We start from the raw sequence: 22,223 nt of genomic DNA, 5'->3' as shown, positions 1-22,223 counted from the left end.
TTACGGTTTCCCAAATTGTGGCTCTCATCCTTAACCTGTGGCTTTCTCAAGGATCTGAGCACCTGGACTCAGCCTGCAGGAAGCTACAGCGAGTACCGCCAGGGGGCTAGCACCACGCAGGGGCGCTTTCACCATCCTGCCTTCAACCCACAGCCCTGAGTGCAAGGACGGTCCCTGAGTGGTGACCTGGGTGCTGAATGAAGGAGCCCTTTAGCCTCGGTCCCTTTAGCAGGTTTCTCCCGGGGCCTCTCCTGCAGACACCTCCCCCGCCCCCCTGCCCCCTGCCCCAGTCATGTTCACCAGACGCCCTGGAAACCATCTGTGAAGGCCCAGGCCCTCCAGCTTGGGAAGCCATCTGGTCATAGCGTTACTTCCCGACCGGCAAAAACCAGTCCTTACCAGGCCGCGAGGCAGTTCTTGGTTTCTGCGGAATGGTGGGCCGCGCAGCCAGGTTGGGTTTGGGGGCCTGCAGGAGGGGCTTCGGGCTGGTGGGCCTGTTGGAAAAGCTCCGGGGCTTAGAGCCCGCCTCTGCCTTGAGCTCGGCTTTGGCATTCTTTTCTGGGGTTCCCAAACCGAAGCGGTTCTCTGGATGCACTTTAGGCACTAAAATGAAAATGGGCACAAAAAACACAACTTTACTGTAAAACTCAAAGGTGAAAGAAACCAATCCTTGAGAGACTTCTATAGCTGTTTATAATTTCTCAGCTCTTTTATTTAATAGAAGTATAGTTGACTTACAGTATTTGTTTCATGTGTACAACATAGTGATTCAATATTTTTATAGACTATATTCCATATAAGGTAGTTATAAAATACTGGCTATATTCCCTGTGCTGTGCATTATAGCCTGTATCTTACTTATTTTGTACCTGGCAGGCTGTATCTCTTAATCCCCTTCCCCAGTCTTGCCCCCCTCCCTCCCAGCCCCTCCCCACTGGTAACCCTTAGTTTGTTTTCTGTATCTGTCACCAAAGATATTTTAGAATAGAAACACGCTATTCTAGCATGTTTTCAGAATAAAAACATGCTGGTGGAAAACTAAGATTCTTGGTAGAAAAACAGTGAACTCGATGGCACTCTTCTGATCACTTCTGATTATTCCACGGATGACAAGCCTCACGTTTAATAGAGTACATGCCCATAGGGGCATACAGGGGCAAGAGCCAGTCTCAATGCATTTGAAGCACTCAGATCTTCCTTAGATCTGGCACAAGGTACAGTATAACCAACTGTAGCCACCTCTGTTCTGGACGACACTCTGGAGTTGGGCTGCAGGCTCTGGGAGAGGAGGACTGTGTCCCAAACCTCACGCTTAGTGAGAACCACTCCAGAAGCATCATCTCCTGCTGCCTCAATTTATCCAGATAACAGAAGAAATATAACTGGCTGAACGTGAGTTATAGTCTCTTTCCTTATGAAAATGCTAAAGTTCAACACAAGAATGTCAAACAGCAAAATGAGATAATTAACAAGTTACTCTCCAGTTTCCATCTAAAGTCTATTACTCTCTTCCTACACCTAAAAAGTCAAAGGGACAAAGGATGTTGAATATTCATGGATGTTCAAGCTGAGAGAAAAAAAGCATTCCCTCATGTCAATTAAAAGGGCTCCCTGCTATATACTATATGTGGCTTATTTTTAAAAACATCAGCAAAACAGACTCATGGATACAGGAAACAAGCAGGTGGTTACCAGAGGGGTAGAGGGGTGAGGGAGATTAAGAGGCACAAACTTCCGGAGACAAAATAAGTGTACCACAGGGATGAAATGTATAGCCTGGGGAAGGAATACAGTCACTGATACTGTAATAACTTCATATAGTGACAAATGGTAACTGGACTTGCCATGATGATCACTTTGTAATAGAAATATCAAATCACCATGGTGTGTACCTGGAGCTAACTTGGTGTTCTAAGTCAATTACACTCCAATAATAATTGATTTCATCAGCCATGTCCCCTTTTTCCCCTCCCCAAATACCCCCAGTTTAGGAGTTCTTCTCAAGGAAATCTCTTCCCTTTGTGGAATCAGGAAAGGTGCCTTGTCCAGGTGCTAGGTTATTCTGGTGGGAATGAGGCCCTAAGTGCAGCTGGGGCAGGTGAAGGGCTGCGGTCTTCTAGGGAAAGTCAAGGTCCATTCTTGCTCTCCATCTTTATTTTCCTTCTGTCAATCACATGAGACTCCTGGGACCAGAAGGTCATAGTTTGTCCTAAGGGGGTGATGCCAGTGACCTGACTTACCAGCCCCACCTCCATCCAACCGTTCTGTGCTGCTCAAGGTCAGGCTGGAAGAATCCTGGGAGACAGCATCATTCCCAAGTTTCTAAAAAATTCAAGCACCCCACCGCAAAAGTGCATAGTTATTTAAAGTGTCAAGAGAAAGAACCAAGCAGATCATAAGTGGCAACAAATAATGGCTCCTTAACTCTCCTGCCATGACATTGACTGTGCCTGACTTCGTCTCCCTGAGGCTCTCCTGCTGCGACAAAACTACAGGAAACACTAGATGGCGCTTTCAGATCACCGGTGTATGTCTTGAGCAGCTTAAATCCTAAGAATGTTGTCACTTGAAGCCCATCTATTTATCAAATCCAAAGCACAAGGAAAAAAAAACCCTCCAGCACTTCTCATCTTTCTACCAAAAGACAGCTATATTCATCGATGGAAACAATGATAAAATAAACAGCTCATTAGTCAAAACAGCACATTCCTTGTTGTAAAGAAAATCTATAAAACAGACTAAAATGTAAACATTTCCTTGGGCATCTGACTCACCAAAGATGTGGTCACAGTATTTACTCAGAATTCTGACATCATGCCCCCCTTTGTTAACAAAATATAGTTTTATCCCAACTCTCTTCTGAGAGCTAATGAGTGAGTTAGGAGGGATCTGTAAATAGAAAAGCGCTAGAGAACGGTGGTGGTGCTGGTGGAAAAACTCTGGTGAACATCTGTAAAATCATGCGGGATGCAGGATTTAATGAAACAATCAGCATCTTTCGAAGTAATACAAAACAAGCCCTCTGTGTCCTGGTATAACCACTTACTTTCTGAAAATCAAGAGTTCATTAAGATGAACTGTTTTATTCTGATACTTTAAATAAAGCTGGAGAACCCAGTTTTATTAACATCAAAGAGCTCAAGATAGTGCACAGACACCAAAACCTGAGCTTTTCCTGAGGGCAGGAAAAATATCGATGTTAAAAAAGGGGAGAAAAATAAATACACAACTTATACTTTTTAAAGAGGTTCAGAAATAAGTAATGCAGACTTGGGGGTACTCAGTTCAGTTCAGTCACTCAGTCATGTCCAACTCTTTGCGACCCCATGGACTGCAGCATGCGAGGCTTCCCTGTCCATCACCAATTCCCGGAACCTACTCAAACTCAAGTCCATCGCGTTGAGGGATACTCAGCAGTTTTTAAATAATAAAATGTGTCTTCATAGCAACACAACATATCTCTATAGTCAAATATTCAATTACTTCTAACAATACTTTGCCTTTTAAATCTTGAATTTAGGAAGGAACTTTCAGGTTTGGAAAAGGACATAAACTCTGAAAATAACTGAAAAACAGATCTCCCTGGTTAGAACTAGAATCTGGTTTCAATCATTTTATTTGCCTCCGTCAGTTCTCCTATCTCCAGTGACCCTTGGGTCTCCATTTGGATTCAATGGTCTTTCCCCAGAGTGGAGCACATCCTAGGCACAGCTGTCACGTGTTTCTGTGACAGGCACAGGAGCACCTGAGCAGGTGAGAGGCGGACCTTCAGCCACTGCCCGACCTTCCAAGGCTGAGGCTCTTCAGGAGCGCGTGACCCTAGTGCTGGTGGAAAAACATGGCCAGGTCCTGTCTGTGCTCTGCGTCCTTTGGGAAAGAGCTGTTTGTTTGGGGCTTTTTATTTAACTCATAGGCTGTTTTCCTGTACCTGTCTTGCCCATAAAAACTGCATGGAGACAAAGATGTCAAAGGCAACCAAGTCAAAAGAGCGCCCCCCGCCCCCCGCCCCCGCTCCCTTACCTTCAGTGAGCAAGCGGCCTTGGCTTTCATCTCCTGCTTGGCTTTCATCTCCGCCAGCAGCCCACTGCCCATCATCTGGACCCCGTACCTTCGCCCTCCCTGTGGGCTGCCCTTGCTGTCACTCCGGTCCACCTTCCCCACGTCTTCTCCTTGACTTTCTTCTAAGGAGTCAGGTGTTTTGATCTCCTCCATCCGATCAGCACTGCCATTGTGCTCGGCTGGCTTTGTGTCCTTCCTGGGGGCATCCACAGCTGGACTTCTGACTCCCGCCTTGGGGGAGCAGAGTTCTTCTGCTGTCAAGATTGTTGAGGACCGCTCAGGTTTGGTCCGGGGTTTGATTAAATTGAGAAAGCCGGTTTTCCGAAAGTCGCGTTTTTTCTTCTCATCTCCTCCTTCACTAAGCTCGTGGGACTCTGAGCCCCTCGCTGACCATCGCCTATGATTCAAAAAAAAATCCTGTTGGGTTTACTGTAATTAAAGCTTCAGCAAGAGTCACTCAAAATAGAAATAAGGAGATGGCTGCTTATATATAGCAACAATTTTGAAACAGTTTAAAAAGTTGACTTGGAAATTGGAAGGTTGACTATCATCATCATTTCCCCGGATGAGGAAACTGAGGCATATAAAAATTAAGAATGAGAATCCGAAGGTATCATTGGGACGATTGAGAGCAGAGGTGAGTTTTTTCTGTTTAAATGCTCTAGTCAAGTGCCTCTCCACTCATAAGAGCTTTTAGTAAAGGTAGCTCCACTCATGGCATAGATAGGTGACTGCCTTATTTAATTTGGAGGTTACTGGAAAGGCCCAGATTTCCCCTTAAGTGCCTGTAATCCCTCCACAGTCATTAGATAACATCTGAAATCCCAACCTAAGTGCTCAACTCAAACCAGGATCCAGATCCTTGCTTAAATGTAAAAATAAATTATAAAAATAAAAAGCACTATTCAAAGCCAAAAGAAATGTAATACCACAGAAAGAGGCAATGACATGAAAAAGCAGCTGGTGAGCTTTGAGAGAGGTTTGTCAGAATATTCTGAACATTCTGAAACCTGGGAAATGGATGAGGAGAAAGTAAATGATTTAGGCTGAATGGGAAGTATCATGAGAGCCTTTCACTTAGAGCTGGAAGGTACTCATATAGCTCCTCTGAGTCCCCAGGAAAATGCCAGCAGGAGAATTTTTTTTAAAAAGAAAAAAGGCCTAAGCCCCAGAGAGGAGAAAAAGCAAAAACAATAGTTTGGAAGGCAAAACAGGAGTGGAAACTGACTTCATAAATCTGGGAAAGCTGACCCCTGAAGTATTAGCTGGGAAGGCCCAGAAGCAAATGCATTTCAGGTGAAGGGAAATAGAATGTGCCATCCCATAATATGCTGTGGCAGAGGATTATTTTAGGCTGGTTATTTTTAAGGAACAGCAGACACAGGGGAAATTTCTCTTCTGTCAGAGAAATATACATTTATACAGAAAATCACCATGTGTAAGGATGTGTTCCTCTCCATACCAGGAGAAGCAGGATGACTAGATCCCTAGAAATTTATCAACAGAGAAGGGCCAGGACTTAAACCTGCATAACAACCTTACCCCTTGTTTACCTGGTTCACAATAACATCCCCAAACTGTCTCTCTTCCGTCTTTAGCTGAAGATGGTATGTAAGGTGGTGCCATGGGCCATTTCAGAGAGTTAGTTACTCAGTGTCCCTGGGTATCCCCCATGTATACAAGATGTATATGGGTTAGTAAACTCCATGAAACAAGAATAATAGAAAAATCGGATAGCGGAAATGGGAAACTCAAGGTTGGAAGATAAGACTGAGAAAATCTCCCAGAAAGTTGGGGGTGGGGAGGGGTAAGAAAAAGATGAAAAAATAGAAGAGAAGCAGTTGTTTTTTTTTTTTTTAAACTAGCAGATTAAGAGAAGAAACGCAATTTGAATAATAGAAGTTTAAGTAAAGGAATATAGAGAAAAAGGAAGCAAAGAAATTATGAAAAATAATTCAAGAAAAATTCCAGAAGCAAGAGATACAAATTTCCAAATTGAAATGGCTCATGGGTGCCTAACACATGGGTTTTAACAAAACAAGATCAAAAAACCCACACAGAACATATCATCATAAGATGTCAACATACTAAGAACAGAGAGAAGATCCCAAATACTTTCTGAGAAGCAGAAAAACAAGCCACAAAAAAAGGATGAGGACTCAAGATGACACTGGATTCTTAGAGCAACATTAGAAGTGAGAGGATAAGGGGACTTGGTCTTCAAAATTCTAAAGAAAGATGGATTCCGATCTAAAGTTCTGTAGCTGCCACAGTATTAACCAAAATGCAAGACATATGAGTTTCAGAAACTCACCTCCTGTCCTTCCTTCTTCATCAAGTAACCAGAGGAGGTGCTGCCCCAAAACAAGAGTGAAGGAAACGGTAAGGAAACGGTAAAGTCACAGGAATGAGTGAGGAGACACCCCCGGCAGATGGCGAAGTGGGGCCCCAGGAGGACAGCAGGGGGCCAGACCTAAAGGCCAGGCTGGGGTGGTCAGACAGGAGTGAAGTACGTGCCCAGGAAGATGAAACTGAGAAGATGTGAGGAAACAGAGAACATTCATACCTTCACAGAGATTTAGAAGGCATGCCAGTGACAGGTATACAGAAAACTAAGCAAATGCAAAAGGGGACAATTATCACCTCCAGGGAAAATTAAAAGTTGGAAAGGCAATATAATCACTGCATATTGTATAACTCAGCTCTGAACATTTACATGCTTATAATGAAGTAAATATGAAATACTGATGTAGCCAACAATTATGACACAGTTAACTAAGATGAAAAATGTGATAGCGGAAATGGAAAACTCAAGGTTGGAAGATAAAACTGAGAAAATCTCAAAGAGTTGAGGCAGGGAAGGGTAAGAAAAAGATGAAAAGATAGAAGTGTATGTGTGTTTGCCTGCAAGCGTTTGGTGGACAGTAGGGTCAGACTGTAGGAGCTACATCATCATCCTCTACAGTAAGAAGCCACTGGTTATGGTCACTATTTAAAACTGAAAAACAAATAGCAACAACAACAAAGTTATTATGAAATATGGAAACAAAACTAAACAGCTAAAAGAATAGGAATTAATTGCCTCTGGGGAATACGGAAAGAAACAAGGTCTGTTTTAAATTTCTTTTTTATAAAACACCTCTGACATTTTAAACTACGAGGAGCATGTGGAACTTCGATTTTCAGACTTCCTTCTTACTACTTGATGGTTTGACCTATGCCTGGACCTCTACATAGCAAACTGACAACAATCTGTTTTTATGTAACAAAAAGAAATGAAATCACAGCTTCTAGTAGATTCCATCATTATTTGATGAAAATTGATGCACCAGTTCTATTTGCATACTAGAACATGAAGAGAATCCTAAAGCAGTATCTTTTAAGGGTTTTACACCTTATAAAGTTTGCCCAACTTTCCCTGGGCTTATTAGAGGAGGAGGTGACTTTAGGGCAGAGGAGGTGACTTTAAGGGCAGAGGAGGTCCCCCTGGCAGTGACGACACGTACAGTCCGGATTGAATGTGCACAGACCGCTCCATTAATTCAACATCAAAAGTTTGGGACAAGGAGAGCCTATAGTATTGGATACAGGCCAAGATTGTCTTGATTCATTCAACCAAGTGTGACTGAGGGCAGATTATACATTACGGACTGTGTCAGACACAAAGTTATAATGAGAAATCAGACCCAGGCATTTGTTTGTGAAGGACAGTATTCTACAGGAAGAAAAGATTTGAAAACAAATCATTAAGCAGGATTTCCCCATTTGGCTCAGTTTATGTTGGTACTTCCTGAATTTTTTGCATTTAGACTATGTTCATCCATTCCCCACAATGTAAAAAAGAAAAAACAAACAAACAAAACTCGGGGGTTATGTTGCTCTAACAGATGTATGCAGAAGATGAAAAGAAAAAAGTGTCAAGTCAGCAATAGACAAAGCGTTGTTAATTGGGGAGGAGAGGAAATGAGGCAGGGAAAAGCTTCAAGGAATAAATGATATTTACATTGGATCTTGAAGGAGAGAATAGAATTTTCCCCAGTATGGCAAGCTTCAAGGCCAGTGTCAAAGGAGATAAATAATTGGGTCCTAAGGCTTATAACATTCAGTAAGTTATACTGTTATGGATATAAAAATTTAACTTGCTCCCACCTTGCCATCCTGCAAAGGCAAGATAAGGCACATCAATCTATAGAATGGACCAGTTTTCCTTCCCTGTGCCCGGCCTGCCCACCCTCCACTTATCAGGATGGTTTAAATTAGTTCCTGGATTTGATATCTCAAAGTGAAGAACACTTCACTGACACAAATCCTTATTTAGAGTGTACTTGGGAATGGATTTGCATTTAGTTGGAGATTAAACAACTTGGTACAAGTCATGCTTAAAGACTAGAGTGTTTCAAGTTAAGCTGTTAATAAAAATACCACTGAGTTGACGTCTAAGGAAACTCCATCTTGGTAATAAGAAAATTCAGACAGAACTTTTCAGAGGCTAAATCTGAAGTCTCTTTACTAATTCTGTTGTCGTTCTGACTCTGGTAAAGCTGTGCTACTTAGCAATAAATGATGTGTGCTCCCAGACATATCAAATTATAAACATGGGGAATTTAAAAATACAGTTGACCTCTGAATAATGAGGAAGTTAATTCACAGTCAGTCCTCAGTATCCGAGTTTGTCCATATCCACAGATGCAACCAGCCAGGGCCTGTGTAGTACCGAAGTATCTACTATTGAAAAACATCCACAAATAAGTGGACCCAAGCCATTCAAACCTGCATTGTTCAAGGGTCCACTGTTAGTAATTTCAGCCTGGCAAATGTATCTCATTGTCTGAGATACATCCAGATGAATGTAATAAAGCCCTAAAAGAAAAAAAAAACCTTGGGGAGATACATTTTGTGGCCTGATTTAGATATTACAGTGGTTCTTCAGCTTGAGTGTGCCTCAGTATACCCTGGAGGACTTATTAAAACACAGGTTGTCAGCCCCCACCTCTAGTTTCTGATTCAGTAGGTCTGGGGTACAGGTTTGAGAATTCATATTTCTAACAAGTTCCTAATTGATGGTGGTCTTGCAAACCACCAGAAAAGTAAATCCTCTGTCAAATGTGTCTATCTTATATACTTATGAAATAAGAGCCTTAGTACACACTAAGTTTAAAATTATAACTGTTAGTAATTTAAATGTGAATTAAATGGTGTGATTAGTGAAATGACTCTGAACTCACTTGGAATCCATTTTGGTCACCTTCTTGGTGAAAAATTCATCTACACCTTCATCCACTCTCCCCATAAGACCGTTCTGCTCACCATCTTGGGAGACTATGCTGGTAGCACAGCCCTGCAAACCAAACAGGTGTGATATTAATTTATTAATTTACATTCAATATGCATCACTAGATTTAAGACACTGTGATAAAGGCCACGGCAAGGACACAACTGATGGAAATAGGGCCCTACAGTCTCCCAGAGTAGAAGTCAAATGTAGAAATAAAGGTAGAAAGAAACCAAAGTGAGAAATGCACTATGAACACAAAACCTGCTGAAGGCCTGAGGCTGAGTAAGTGCTGTCTTGGAAGCAGCTTGGAACCTATCAGGCTGTGAAGAGTCGTGTGTTCTTGAAGCACAGGAAGGCATTGTGGGCATATTGGTAAGGCAGGAGAATGCATGAAAAAAATGACACTATGTTTTGAGACCAGTAATAATTCCAGTGACCAGGGGCATGAGTCTTATAGACAGAGTTAACTGCTGAGTGTAAACCCTAGCAGATACTAAAAGTGGCCACTCCAAACGCACCCTCACCCCTGCTCCCCACCGCCCACCGCCCACCGCCCACCCCACCACACACACACTTGCTTCCTTTCTTTCTTACTGAAAGAACTCTGATTTCAAGACGTGAATACTTAAACAGTACTTCTATCTCCTTGCGATATACTTCTGACCAGTGAGATATAAGGGAGTTCATGGGCAGGTTTTCCTGCAGAAGAAAGGATGTATTTTTTTCTACACTGTTATGAGAGAGAGGATGTGATGTCTGAGCCATGCTAATCACCTGCAGTTCAAGAGGAATTGAGCCTGAGGATAAAACCCACCATGCTGAGGATGGCAGAGCAGAACAGTGGAAGCTATGCCTATGCTGTGCTGAATAAACCCGTCCCGGACCCCGAGACTTTTTGATCTCTTGTTAAGTGAGAAAATAAGTATTTCTCATGGCTTAAGTCATTTCCAGTTCAGCATCTCTCATATCTCTCATTCATAAATGAATACTTTCCAACTAATAATACAAGGTCTGACCGTGAACAGCCTTGAATCCTATGTTAAAGAGTGTGAAATTTATTTTGCAGGTGAGAGGGAGCCCTGAAGAAGTGTCACGACCCAACCTGTTTTGGTCAGATAATTCTGGGGTAACATGAAGGCTACATTGGAAAAGGCGATATATTGGAGAAGGATATATTGGAGAATAGAATAAATCCTATTCAAGAACACAGTGAAAGACTTCTGTGATTGTTTAGTCTAATCTGGAGGAAGGTGTGGGAGTAAGTAGTAGGGAAATGAGAAAGAAAGAAAAGGACACTGCCTAAGATGAGGCTGAAGTTTCCAGGCTGGGTAGATGACAGCGTGAGCCTAGGGAACATAGTTCAAAGATCTGATTTGAGAAAGAAGATGATGCATGTGATGTCAGGCAGTGTTGTCTGAGGTGCTGTGGAAATCCAGGCGCAGGTGCCTAAAGCTTGGGTCTCAGGACAGAAGCTTATGAGGAGCTATAAAGAAGTCATTTAGCACTCCAGCATTTGTCTCTGAATGGACAACTCACAGTGAATTCAATAACATGCTTGGTTTTGTGTCTGCGAAAGTGTACTACTATTTCACACAGATAGGTTGTGGGCCATGGAGAAAGAGCATGCATCTTGCCCATTCTCTTGGGCACAGGACAGATTCCCATGTGGTTGTGATATCTGGTCTGGATATCTTGCCACAGAGCAGTGGCAAAACTCCTTTCTGTGATCTTGATTTGCAAGTCTCAAGCTGCCTCTAGGGGAAGCTGGCTCTCATTTGCACAGGCATTGTTTAAAAAAAAAAAAAAAGACCCATGATTAGCTTTAAACAACCATCCGTTCCATTCACTGGCAACATCCATTATGGAAACGAGCTGTGTGTTTGAGTTCACGGTTGTGAAATGCTGAAAAGTGAGCGGATAACAGGTAACAGACCAAGAACCCTGTGAAATGTGAAAACAATTATACTTTTCATCTGAATGGTGCTTTATAGTGGAGCCAGGCTTTCCTGTGCATTGCAGGAGAGCAGAGAAACAGCCAAGTTTAATAATTCAGTTATGGAGGGAAAGCAGCTCATTGAATAACTTCTGTTTTGATTACAAAAATCAAAGTAGCACAGAACTAGCTTGGATATAACTTTTCCTCTTGTAAAAGAAGGCTGGAATTTCTACAGTAATAATCGCCCCTAAGTTTGTACAGTGCTTGATCATTTACTGTTATCTTTATACCTACCCTTTGAACCGAAAAGGGAAAGATAGTCTTATCCTGGGTTGTGGTTAGTCCCAGATCAAACCATGGCTCAGAGTGTGAGGGGCTCCTGCTTAGGTCACCCGACTGAGGGATGGCAAGGGCGCAACCCCAGAATACATGCTCGTAACCTAGGGCATCCTTCCATGGCACCCTCACTTCCCCTCAGAGGCTGCCTCTCAAATTCCTCTTCCCATTTTGAGGGGGAAAAACAGTTTTCTAACAAGCATAATTTCTCCTTTCAGCCCTTTTCTTTTTTCCTGCTTTGAAACAATTCACAGCTAGCACAGAAGGTCTCTGGGGACATGAACAATCAACAGGTTTCAGAGATGGAGGCAGGCTGAGCTCAACAAGCAGTCTGCTTTCCCATCTTGCAGGACCAGCCAGTTTTTACAGAACCTTAGAGACCCCGGGTCCAACTCTATCATTTTAGAAATAAAGAGACTAGGAGTAGAGAGATTGAGAAGTCCAGTATCACTGGGAGACCTTGAGCAAGATGCAGCTGAAAATGCACCTGTTGAAAGTGAGAGGTGTCAGCAGCCTGTAAGAAGAGCAGCAGGAACACGAGGACTGAAATGACAGGCGGCTCGTCAGAGGAGTTCAAGGCCAAACACGCATGTGGCTTTAGCTCAGTTTCCAGCAGAATGAAAGGAAAGGACATTCAGACATCAGAAGTTCTCAAAATTCCACTTGATTTTGGTCTTTTCTGTCAAGGATTATAAATTTCATACTAAAAAGGGGAGCGGAGCTGGTGCGAAGGGAGTGCAGAAAACCTTACCCCTGCGCTGGCTGGAACCCACTGCATCTGTGCTCAGAGGAAGGATTTTGCAAAAAAAATCACAAGTGGTTGTTGTTGGTGTCTGAGAAAGAAAGAGGGCAGATTTCTCATCGCCTGTGTATATATAAGTAAATGCTACAAGGATAACTTGTGACTGCTTAGAAGATAAGCCGGTGATTATGAAGACTAAAGACAATTCAGACCACCCTCTGTTCTTCCTTTGCTGGGATTATTAAGATGAATGCACCAGGGCAACACCGGAGGAGATGCGCCTGGATTTTGACAAGGCAGCTGTCAGATCTCTCCTAAAGTCTCCACAGGCCAGATGGAGGGAGATAGGCAGGAAGCAAGAACAATTAGGTACATTAGTGACTCTGAACAAAAAACCCAACGAGTGCTAATTAGTGAGCTGAATAATCATGAAATCTTATACGCATGTATTAGGCAGTAAGAAACATGAAAAGAGCCAAGCAATCAAGCCAGGAAAGGGGGTAAAAGGAAGTAAAATAAATATAATTAAAAACAAAACAAAAATTAATGCACTTGAGAGGACTAGTAAAGCTGCTTCTTTGAAAAAGACTCCTAGATGGTAGGGAATCTGCCTGTAATGTAGGAGACCAGGGTTCAAGCCCTGGGTCAGGAAGATCCCTGAAGAAGCGAATGGCAACCCATTCCAATATTCTTGCCTGGAGAATTCCATGGGTCACAAAGAGTTGGACATGACTGAGTGACTATCACTTTCACTTTTAGTAAATGAGACCTTGCAAAATTAGGATAGACACATTAAAATATATTAGAAATGAAATAAATTGGGACAGAGCTGTTGATACAAAAAAGAGATTAAAAACTCATAAGAATTCTAGAAACAACTAAATGAACTAAGTGGTCAATATCCTAGAAAAATAGAAATTACCAAAATGGTCTCAAGGAGAATTAGATAATCTGAATAGATCTGATGAAATAAAATTCATATATTATGGTAAGGCAAGAAAAATTTAAACATAAAATTTTTCTCTGCCCATCTGGACCTTCTCTCTCCCCTCCAGAGTGTATTATGAATCTACCTTAATCAGACCTACTTAGGAGATAATCTTGTAAGGGATCAGGATGTCCCACTTCTCACTTTGTACATGCAGGCCTGGATTGTGTGAACTGTCAGTACATCATCTGACATATAACCCTTTGTCTCAAAAACTTAGGTAACTGTGTTCTGACCTCTAACGGCAGGACAGTCCTGAAAGACTGTCTGTCTGTCTCCCAGGTTATAATCCTCAGGTTACTGCAAATAAAATTTTCCACTTCTTTCTTAGATTGACTGTTGATTAATTTTTTTGTCAACAGATCTGTAACAAAAGAAATCAAATCCCTAGTTTAAAAAAAAATCCACCTATGAGCATTACATGCACACAACACGTCAGGCCCGGGTGGCTTTCTAGGAGAGGAACAGAAAATCTATATGACATGCAAACTCTGCTCCAGAAAACAGGAGAGGAGAAAAAGCAGAAAGGTCCTCAACTAACTTTATGAAGATAGTTGTGATGTAGCGATCTATAACAAGAAATACACACTTCATCTTCATCCCTATTTCTGGCCAGACCTCTTACACCTTTGGAATTTCCTGATGAGAGCCATAAAGGTGTTTTGATTACATTAATGAAGTGACTTTGGAACCACCTAAAGATAGGGGTTGATATCCAGGAGACCCAACCACGTGATTAGAGGGTTGAACTTTCAGTCCCAGTTCCTGAATGTTAGGGAGCTGAGAAGGTCTGGAAGTTTAATCATTGTCAATGACCAGTGATTTAGTCAATTATGACTGAATAATGAAGTCTCCCTTAAATCCCCTGAAGGACAAGGTTGGGAGAGCTGCTGGGTGGGTGAACATGTGGAGATGCAGGGAAGGTGACGTGCTGGAGAGGGCGTGGAAGCGCTGAGCCCCTCCTCGACATCTCTCCCTAAGCCTGCTGTTCTTGAGTTACATCCTTTTATAATAAATGGGTAATTCAGTATGTAATGTGTATGTTAACTGCTATAACAAATTAATCATACCCAAAAAGGATCGTGGGAATCTCTGATTTACATCCCATTAGTCAGTATGGGCAACAACTGCCAACTAAGATTGTTTCTGGCCCTGTGGTTCTATAGGAATTAAGCCATTAGTCACTGCAGTCACTGCCCTTCAACACACCCTGAAAGGAGTTCAGGGTGCAGGTCAGGAATGAGGCTCTCTGTGATTTGGGAAAACTGGCAGAATAGGACTTCAGACAGTTCAATATTTTCGAGAGAAAATTTTCTCAACCTGATTTCATGCATCTTCCTGTACTTAGAAAAGTACTGAAATCATTAAGATATCTGCACCTCATGACCAGCAGCAACCTTCTACTGCTACTGACCTCCGCCAGCTCTATGAGCAGTTTTCTGAGAGGCTGTCCCCAGGCTATAGTCCTCAGCAAGACTCCAAAGAGAACTGAAACTCACAGGTCTCACCCTGTGTGTTTTCATTTCAGTTGACAGTATCCTCTATAATAAACCAGTAATAGTAGGCAAAATCTCCTCTTGAGTTCTGTGAGCCATTCTAGCAAATTATCTAAGCAAAAGAAGGGAGCATGGAAACCCCCCATGAAGTTACAGTCAGAAGTACAGGAGACGGCCTGGGACTGGTATCTGAAGTGAGTGTACCCCGGAGCCCTTCACTTGAGGAGTCAGAATTGAACTGAACTGTAGACAGCCAGTTGTGTCCAGAGAGCTGAAGAATTAATCAGTGTAGGAGGGAAAAACCCACACATTCAGAATTAGACATGTTCAAATTAAGAACAGCCTCCATACTTGGGCTTTGAGAATTCTGATACCCAGAAAAGCCCACTGGGGCATTAGGCATCAAAGACAAGCTCTAGAAAAGCTAAGATTGACTTAGGGTGGGGCTGGGGCTACCCAGTCTGTCGAAACAAAACCAAAACAACACTAATATTAAATGACTGCTGCTGCTAAATGCTGCAACCTTCTCATCCTCCACTGGAAAATGCAGGTGGTGGGGCCTGTGTGGCAGCTTCACAGAGTTCGATGTGAAAGCACTTTGAAAACTGCAAACTCTGTGCATCCAAGGGAGAGCAAACTGTGTACATTCACTAAGCCTCTGGGAAGAAGTGAGATCTGTTCAGACCCAGGACCATAATCCGTTATCCAAGGACAACACACCCTGTGCTAGCATCCCTAGGATGGAGCACCCTGGGGTGTGCTGACCCTAAAAATCCTAGCTTTCCTGTGGACAAGGTCAAGATCTCTCTAGAATAGACCTGAGTACATTCCTCCACCAAAACTCTGCCACCGCTTTCTTCCCTTCCCTCTTTCTCATTTCTCAAATGACTAAAAGAAAAATCATTCTCTTTCCCAGGGTCACCGACTTACGGGGAAAGTTAACCCTTGTGTCACATATATGTTATACCGCTAATGACTCTCCACAAGGAAAGAGCCAGAGGAACCATTTATTCCATAACCAAGTAGAATGTGGTGTGTGCGGTGTATCCTTTCCCTATCTGAAAAGGCTTTTCCCTTGTTTAAAAAAAGAGAGAGAGAGAGTAGTTTATTCCTCAAAGAATATGTAAAAGTGCACTAAGAAGTACGTTGGAAAAGAAAACAATTCACTAAAATTTGTTTTTCTGAAACCATGTCAGGCTATTCAGAATCAAATTAGAGAGCAACCAAATACGAGCACCCAGGATCTGGTATGAGCAAATGCCTGACCACTCGGATAACTGGTTGTGACTTTTCTCCATTTACGACTCCAGTCATCCACCTGTCATCCAATGAGTACTGAATGCCTGCTATGTTCTAAATTCATGCTAAGTGCTCAACACACAACTATAGATGATAAACCATACACTTCCCACATGGAGCTTACACACAAGGAGGAGGCCATGCTCAGGAAACACTGTACAGCAAGGGCTGTAACAGGGTAAAAGCGTCAGGCACTGGGGGAGCGGGGCTTCCATGGAGGGTTGCTCAGGCTGTGCACTGTGCACAGCCAGCGTATGAGAACAGCCTTCTGCAGAGTCGGGCTCCCCCATCTGTGTGCGAGTACAGAGATAGAGACAGGGAGGGCTTCCTGGAAGAAGTCGTGCCTCATTGGAGGTCTGCAGGATGAGTAGTTATCCATCCAGGAGCTAAGGGTGGGGGGATGAGGGAGTGGGGAGAGAGAAAGCCATGACCAAAAGGCTGTATCACCAGAGGCTTGAAACACAGGATGTGAGCGAGGGCTACAGGGATGACGAGGAGGAAGGGGAGGAGCAGGTGGGGCTGACGGCAGGGAGATGGTGGTCAGGGTCATATCCAGGTTTCTAGCTTTTCACCAGTGATGCTCCTTGTGGACCAGGGCAGGTTCAGAGTAAGGCTCCTAGTTTTGAGTTTGTTGAACGTGAGTTGTTTTGGGACATTCAAGTTCAGGAGGCAGGTGAGTATCTGAAGCTAGAGTTCAGCAGAGGGGGCAGGAGTCAACAACAGGGAGACCGAAGCCATGCGTTCAGATGGCATCACCCAGACAAATAATACGCTCACAGGCCAGGCAGAGGGAAGCAGCAAAGGCATCACTGGAGAGGTGAATAGAAAAGAGAGTGATGCTCAGAGGCCCTGAAGGATGGAGATTTCCAGGTCAAGTAACTGCTCCAATGTCAAGCACGCTGACAGCTGCCAAGTGTCCACAGGGTTAGGTGAAGAGTGACCTTTAGCAGGGCAGTTTGAGGGTGGAGAGGTACAGAATGCAAACTTTGGTGGGGTGTAGAGTGACGGCAAGGTGAGGAAGAAACACCACAGGCACAGAGAGAAAAGACTAACCAGAGAGACATGGGATCAATTGCATTAAGCCTCGTTAGCACAAACAATTCCATCTTCCCCTGAGTAAAGAGCAAGGTGTTGAGAGGCACACCATTTGCATGGTCCTCCCGGTAAGGTGTCTTCTCCACCTCCCAGTTTGTGGGTTATCAAAAGCCAGGGGGCCAGAGCAGGTCAGAACACGGAGGTGGGGGAGTATATGGGGGCCCTCCAAAATCTAACGCAAGCAATTTTTAATCACAAATCAATTCTTCAGTATTTATTTTCCATATTTTTATACCCATACACTATACAACTCTATAGAGTAGCCTGTTTACCATACCCACATGATTGATATTTTCATAAAGATTTCAAGGGGGCAACTTTGTTCCAAAGGGCTGAAAACTTTCCAGCGTTCTCTTTTATGCAAGTGTTGAGCACCAAGTGAGATATTTTGCATGAATCTCACACATACGTAGAGGTTCTAATCTCCTTAACTACTTTCACGTATACAAGGTACTTTTATAAGGCTCTGCAGTTTTCCCTGGAGGAGGACAGTGAGGGGCCACCAGGCCACCTACCGCTGGGTGTGTGGACTGCTGCTTCTTAGCCCGTTTTGGTCTTAACTTGGTAAAGTGCTCCAGCTTCCTTCCTTCCTCGGAGGGCAAGTCAGAGATCAACCCTGAGCTCCGCTTCTCTTGTCTGATGGATGGAAAAGGCGGGTCTTCGATATGAATGGGCACTTCTTCTAGGGCTTTATCTAGATCAAATTCCATTTCTAAAAGAAAGCAAAGCCCCAGGCTGAAGATTACTGCATGGAGACGGATAAAAATTTGCTAAAAGTAATTTTAAGTCTATCAGGGAATAGCAAACACCCATTCACAAATCACTTAACCCTCTTAACTTAGAGCATCCCTGCGAAGTATCCCTGAAGTGGTCCAAGGTCCTTGTTGAGGGTGTTTCATAGTTATAAGAAAATGACTGACAAAATGGAATACTCACCAAAAGCCCTGGAAACAGGCCGCAGCATTCGGCTGTGGATAGTCTTCCTTTTGGATTTAGGAGTCATCTACCAATAAAATAAAGAAAGTACTTAGAGAGTTTTCCCATAAAACCTGACCTCCAAACTTTAGAAACATCTGGCAGGTATAGGGCGGGGTAGTAATATTAGGGACCAATCGTCTTAAGCTCAGCATTTTACTTTTTTAGAGGATGGCTGGTGACCTCTAACAACCTGACTACAAAGACTAAGCTGAGGCATTTCTAAATGTTTGTCATTTTCTCAAATGATATACAGCCCACTTCTTCTTTCCCCCAGGCCTAACCAGTTAAATGCTATTCTTATTGCTAAAAAGAACAATGAACAGTATAAATTTAACTCCCAGCTTCGCATGAGGATGTTAAAACGGATACAACGAATAAGAAGGAAAGACTATAAAAATCAGTTGCTAAAAATTGCAAGCATGATCATTCACTGTTCATTATCACAGCAATATGAGCAACATTGGACTCTGTCATTTTAATGATTTAAGTTATTTAACTGCTTTGTTTCACATTTCTACCACAAAAATTTTGACCTTTATACTATGGGAAAAGACCATAACGACCAAAGCAAGTTGCCATGTCTGTATCTGCTGTCACTTCTCATCTTCAATCCTGTTTGTTCTTTAAAAAAGAGAGACTAAAACCCAAACCATGGCTGAAATTTCTTAAGAGCCTTTTTTCCAGCATTGGTGTCAACTGTTGATTGTGTAAAGTCAAATCCAAGGAAGACATCAGCATCTCCCTCAACAAAATCACTCCTGTCAAAGCTGGAAGGGACCTTTGTCATCACCTCCACAAACAAATTCTAATGAAGAAACTGAGTCACAGAGATGATAAAGGACACCATTCAAGTGAACAGGAGCAGGGCCAGGGACAGAGTCAGCTATAAAAGTCAGCCCAGCATCCCTCCTACCTCACCACTTGTTATCAGTATACAAATGGATGGCTTTTAGGAATGTTAAATGTTTGATACTAGAAACTAGCATTGGTGAAAACTGAAAGATAACATAACTGAAAGAACTTAGTTTGTAGACTTTCATTTCACTTAGTAGGCTGTCATCTAAAGCTTTCTCAAAAAAAAAAAAAATCCACAAGGTTGATAACCTTTCTTCAGTTCAAAGAATAAATTTTCTTGTTGATCTTTAAAGCAAAGAGCTTTACAGTTTTGATGATTCTATGCCAGTTTTAATAATAAAACTTTTGTTATTACTTGAGAGAAAAGGGAGATTAAAACATGATGAGCAATAGAATTTAAATCTAGACTGGTCTTCCTGAAATATACAATGAAACTAGCAGATTTGGTTCTTTCAAGGGTTTTTTTTTCTTTTTTAAAGGCAGACAATCAGAATATCTTTTTATAAAACATGGGCTTTACAGGTTCAATAGAAACACAACCAATCTAATGCAACTGGAAAGGAATCCAGTTTCAAGGTAGTTTTCTCCAAAACTCGCCTTGCAGTGGGCTGAAGGAAGCCTCACTAGTCTATTCTTAAGTGAAATCTCTGAAAATAATTTTGAAGGAGACACAAACTACCAAAATACATGCTGTATTTAGTCATGAAAACTTCTTTAGTATTCTATCCACTTTGTGCACAACCTTCATAGGCAGAAGGATCAAGAAGTAGATTGGGATATAATTTCCAGCCAATTCACTTACATAGTCACAGATAAATAGGAAAGTACTTTAAAAATGCATAGCGTGGAGATGTCTTCCAATATTTTTCTCTGACTCTTGATTAGATTTATAAGAGAATTTGTGGGCAAAAATAATCTGGATCAAGTTTCCCCATTTTGCTTTTATAATGAATACCAAATACATGCAAAACATAATTACATTTCAAATAATCATAATTTTTAAATATATACAAGAAATATGGAATTACATATAATACATATATATAATAGATAGCAAAGATAGAAACTCATTTACAAACTGATGCCTAACTATAAATGGCCATTCAACTCAATCTAATTTTATAGACATATTGAGAAACATACAAAATCATCATTAGGATTTCTGATGGTTGACATTAATCAAAGGAACAAGTTTGCCTTTCTTGGTCTAGCTTTGCAATGCCTCAAAACCTAGGCTATGAAATCTGAATATCAGAAGCATGCATTCTAATGCATTTTCATTGCCTTATTTCATATGCTCTTTACAGGAGAATATAACTTCCATTGCATTTCGCATAAAATTCTTTATATTTGACACATTTGTGAGTTCTAAATTTCTGCCATGTTTGGACAAGGCTGATGGCCTTTTGCTAAAATTTGCAGGGCTTGCAATCAGGCTGGTTTCTACAATTGGTGTTAAGAACACAACCTGATTTTATACGTTTCTTCTGATGGATGAACTCTTACCATCTCTTTCTTTCACAAGAAAGAATAAATATGGGTTTAAGTATAACAAGAAAAAAAAGGAATTTTATTTCTATATATTTTTCTTTCTTTTCTTTGTAATCGTTTCTTCCTTAACAGTTTAATGGACAATATGGACTTGCTGAATCTTACTGGCTTATTCCTATGGTTCTATTACATATAAACTAAAACAAGAGGAATATAAGAATGCGCTATAATTATCCACCTAAGCATACATTTAGGAACACATATTGTATATTTCTCCAGAAACATGGTTTTATGCACCCTTGCCTCCTCCTCCTCACACCTGTTGGTTAGATGAATTGAATCCTGGAAAAAAAAAAAATCTGGTTTTACCATCCAGATTTACATTTACTCTCTTCTGTTTTTGGACCAAAATAAAAGGGCTACTTTTCTCAAACTATTTCTTAGTCCTCATTTACTGTTCCTGGACCTTTATCAGTGCCTAAGTATTTTCTGATCAGAGAAATCACAAAGTGCCCAACAAAAAAAGGGGGTCAACAGTGGAAGCGGAAGAGGTACATACGCCAAATGGACCCTTCACAAATCAATTTATGATTAACACTGCCAACCATTACTTTAGGCCCAGACAAAATTACTTTGTCTTTAAAAGTGAATTTTAAGAGTAATAAGCAATGTTCAATGTTCAAATCTACAGGAAATATGAGGAACAATGTGTTAAACCCTTTCAGTGTAATTTAGAAGGAAGACTCTAAACATAGACTTATTCTGACATCGTAAATATCAATAAATCCCCATCGTGGCAGACAGTGAATGAAATGAATGGCTCTATTCTCAAAGCATCTAAAAAAAAAGCAGCACAATACCTATATTGCTTGAAAATCTTACTCATTTGATCCAGTTTTTATAATGGATTTATACCTATTCTCCATGTAATTCAATACCCACTTTTACCATAAGTTAAGGATTACTGTTAGAACCTTATAAACACCACCACATATTTTTCCTGTTAAACTCATATTTAACACATAATTCTTAGACATACTAACTTTTTTTAATGAGAGTTGTCTCTATCATCAGAAAAATAGGATGGAGTAGTTTCTCTGTTTATTTTACTAAGTTTGTGCAAAGAATAATTAAAAAAAAAAACAAAAAACACTCTCACTCCAAGCTCAAGAATCCTGAATTCTTCTCTTTACCTTAAGGTTAAAAAGAAAAATTTTTTAACTTGTAAAGTAGATCAGTAAAATTTTTCTGTTACAAGAAGGTATTATGATGGCAATTTTCTACTAATCTGGGAAACAAGTAATATGACAAGAATTAGAAATGTAAACCCTAGAAGTCTAAGTACTTATGGCTTATTTTTTAAAAACATGAATGGAATAAGCAGTTTTCTCCTTTCCAATGTTCATACCCTCTTCATCAACACTCTGCTTGCATTCAGGCACATCCCTGAGAATATTTTTAAATTCACTGCCTGTTTTGCTAAGCCGAACCATCTTGTAAAATCCAGTCTTGTCTCTAAATTGCTGCCTGTTTTATTCAGGATCCACAGATGGATGACGACACTACAGTCTCCTGGGAGATCAGCCAGGCAGCACGGAAGCAAATGGAACACAAGAATGTAAGCTAATACAGCCAGAATCTGCAGAGCCACCAAAAAATACTTACACTTGTAC

General features: G+C 41.5%; 1 protein-coding gene across 1 annotated transcript in view; it reads right to left on the bottom strand.

Moving 5' to 3' along the window:
• CARMIL1 (capping protein regulator and myosin 1 linker 1) overlaps positions 1 to 22,223 on the bottom strand; it is a 308,343-nt gene that overhangs the window by 9,466 nt on the left and 276,654 nt on the right. The window contains exons 30-35 of the mRNA XM_052648705.1: positions 18,163 to 18,229; positions 17,742 to 17,938; positions 9,285 to 9,397; positions 4,021 to 4,456; positions 2,241 to 2,322; positions 400 to 603 (exon numbers count right to left, since the gene is read on the bottom strand). Of these exons, the coding sequence (XP_052504665.1) occupies positions 400 to 603; positions 2,241 to 2,322; positions 4,021 to 4,456; positions 9,285 to 9,397; positions 17,742 to 17,938; positions 18,163 to 18,229 (1,099 nt within the window). The remainder of the gene's footprint in view (positions 1 to 399; positions 604 to 2,240; positions 2,323 to 4,020; positions 4,457 to 9,284; positions 9,398 to 17,741; positions 17,939 to 18,162; positions 18,230 to 22,223) is intronic.

This window comes from Budorcas taxicolor, chromosome 11 (genome assembly GCF_023091745.1).
Source record: "Budorcas taxicolor isolate Tak-1 chromosome 11, Takin1.1, whole genome shotgun sequence".
NCBI classification, from domain to species: Eukaryota; Metazoa; Chordata; class Mammalia; order Artiodactyla; family Bovidae; genus Budorcas; species Budorcas taxicolor.
Note: the sequence above shows the minus strand (reverse complement) of the source record. Positions and strands in the feature narration are given on the sequence as shown.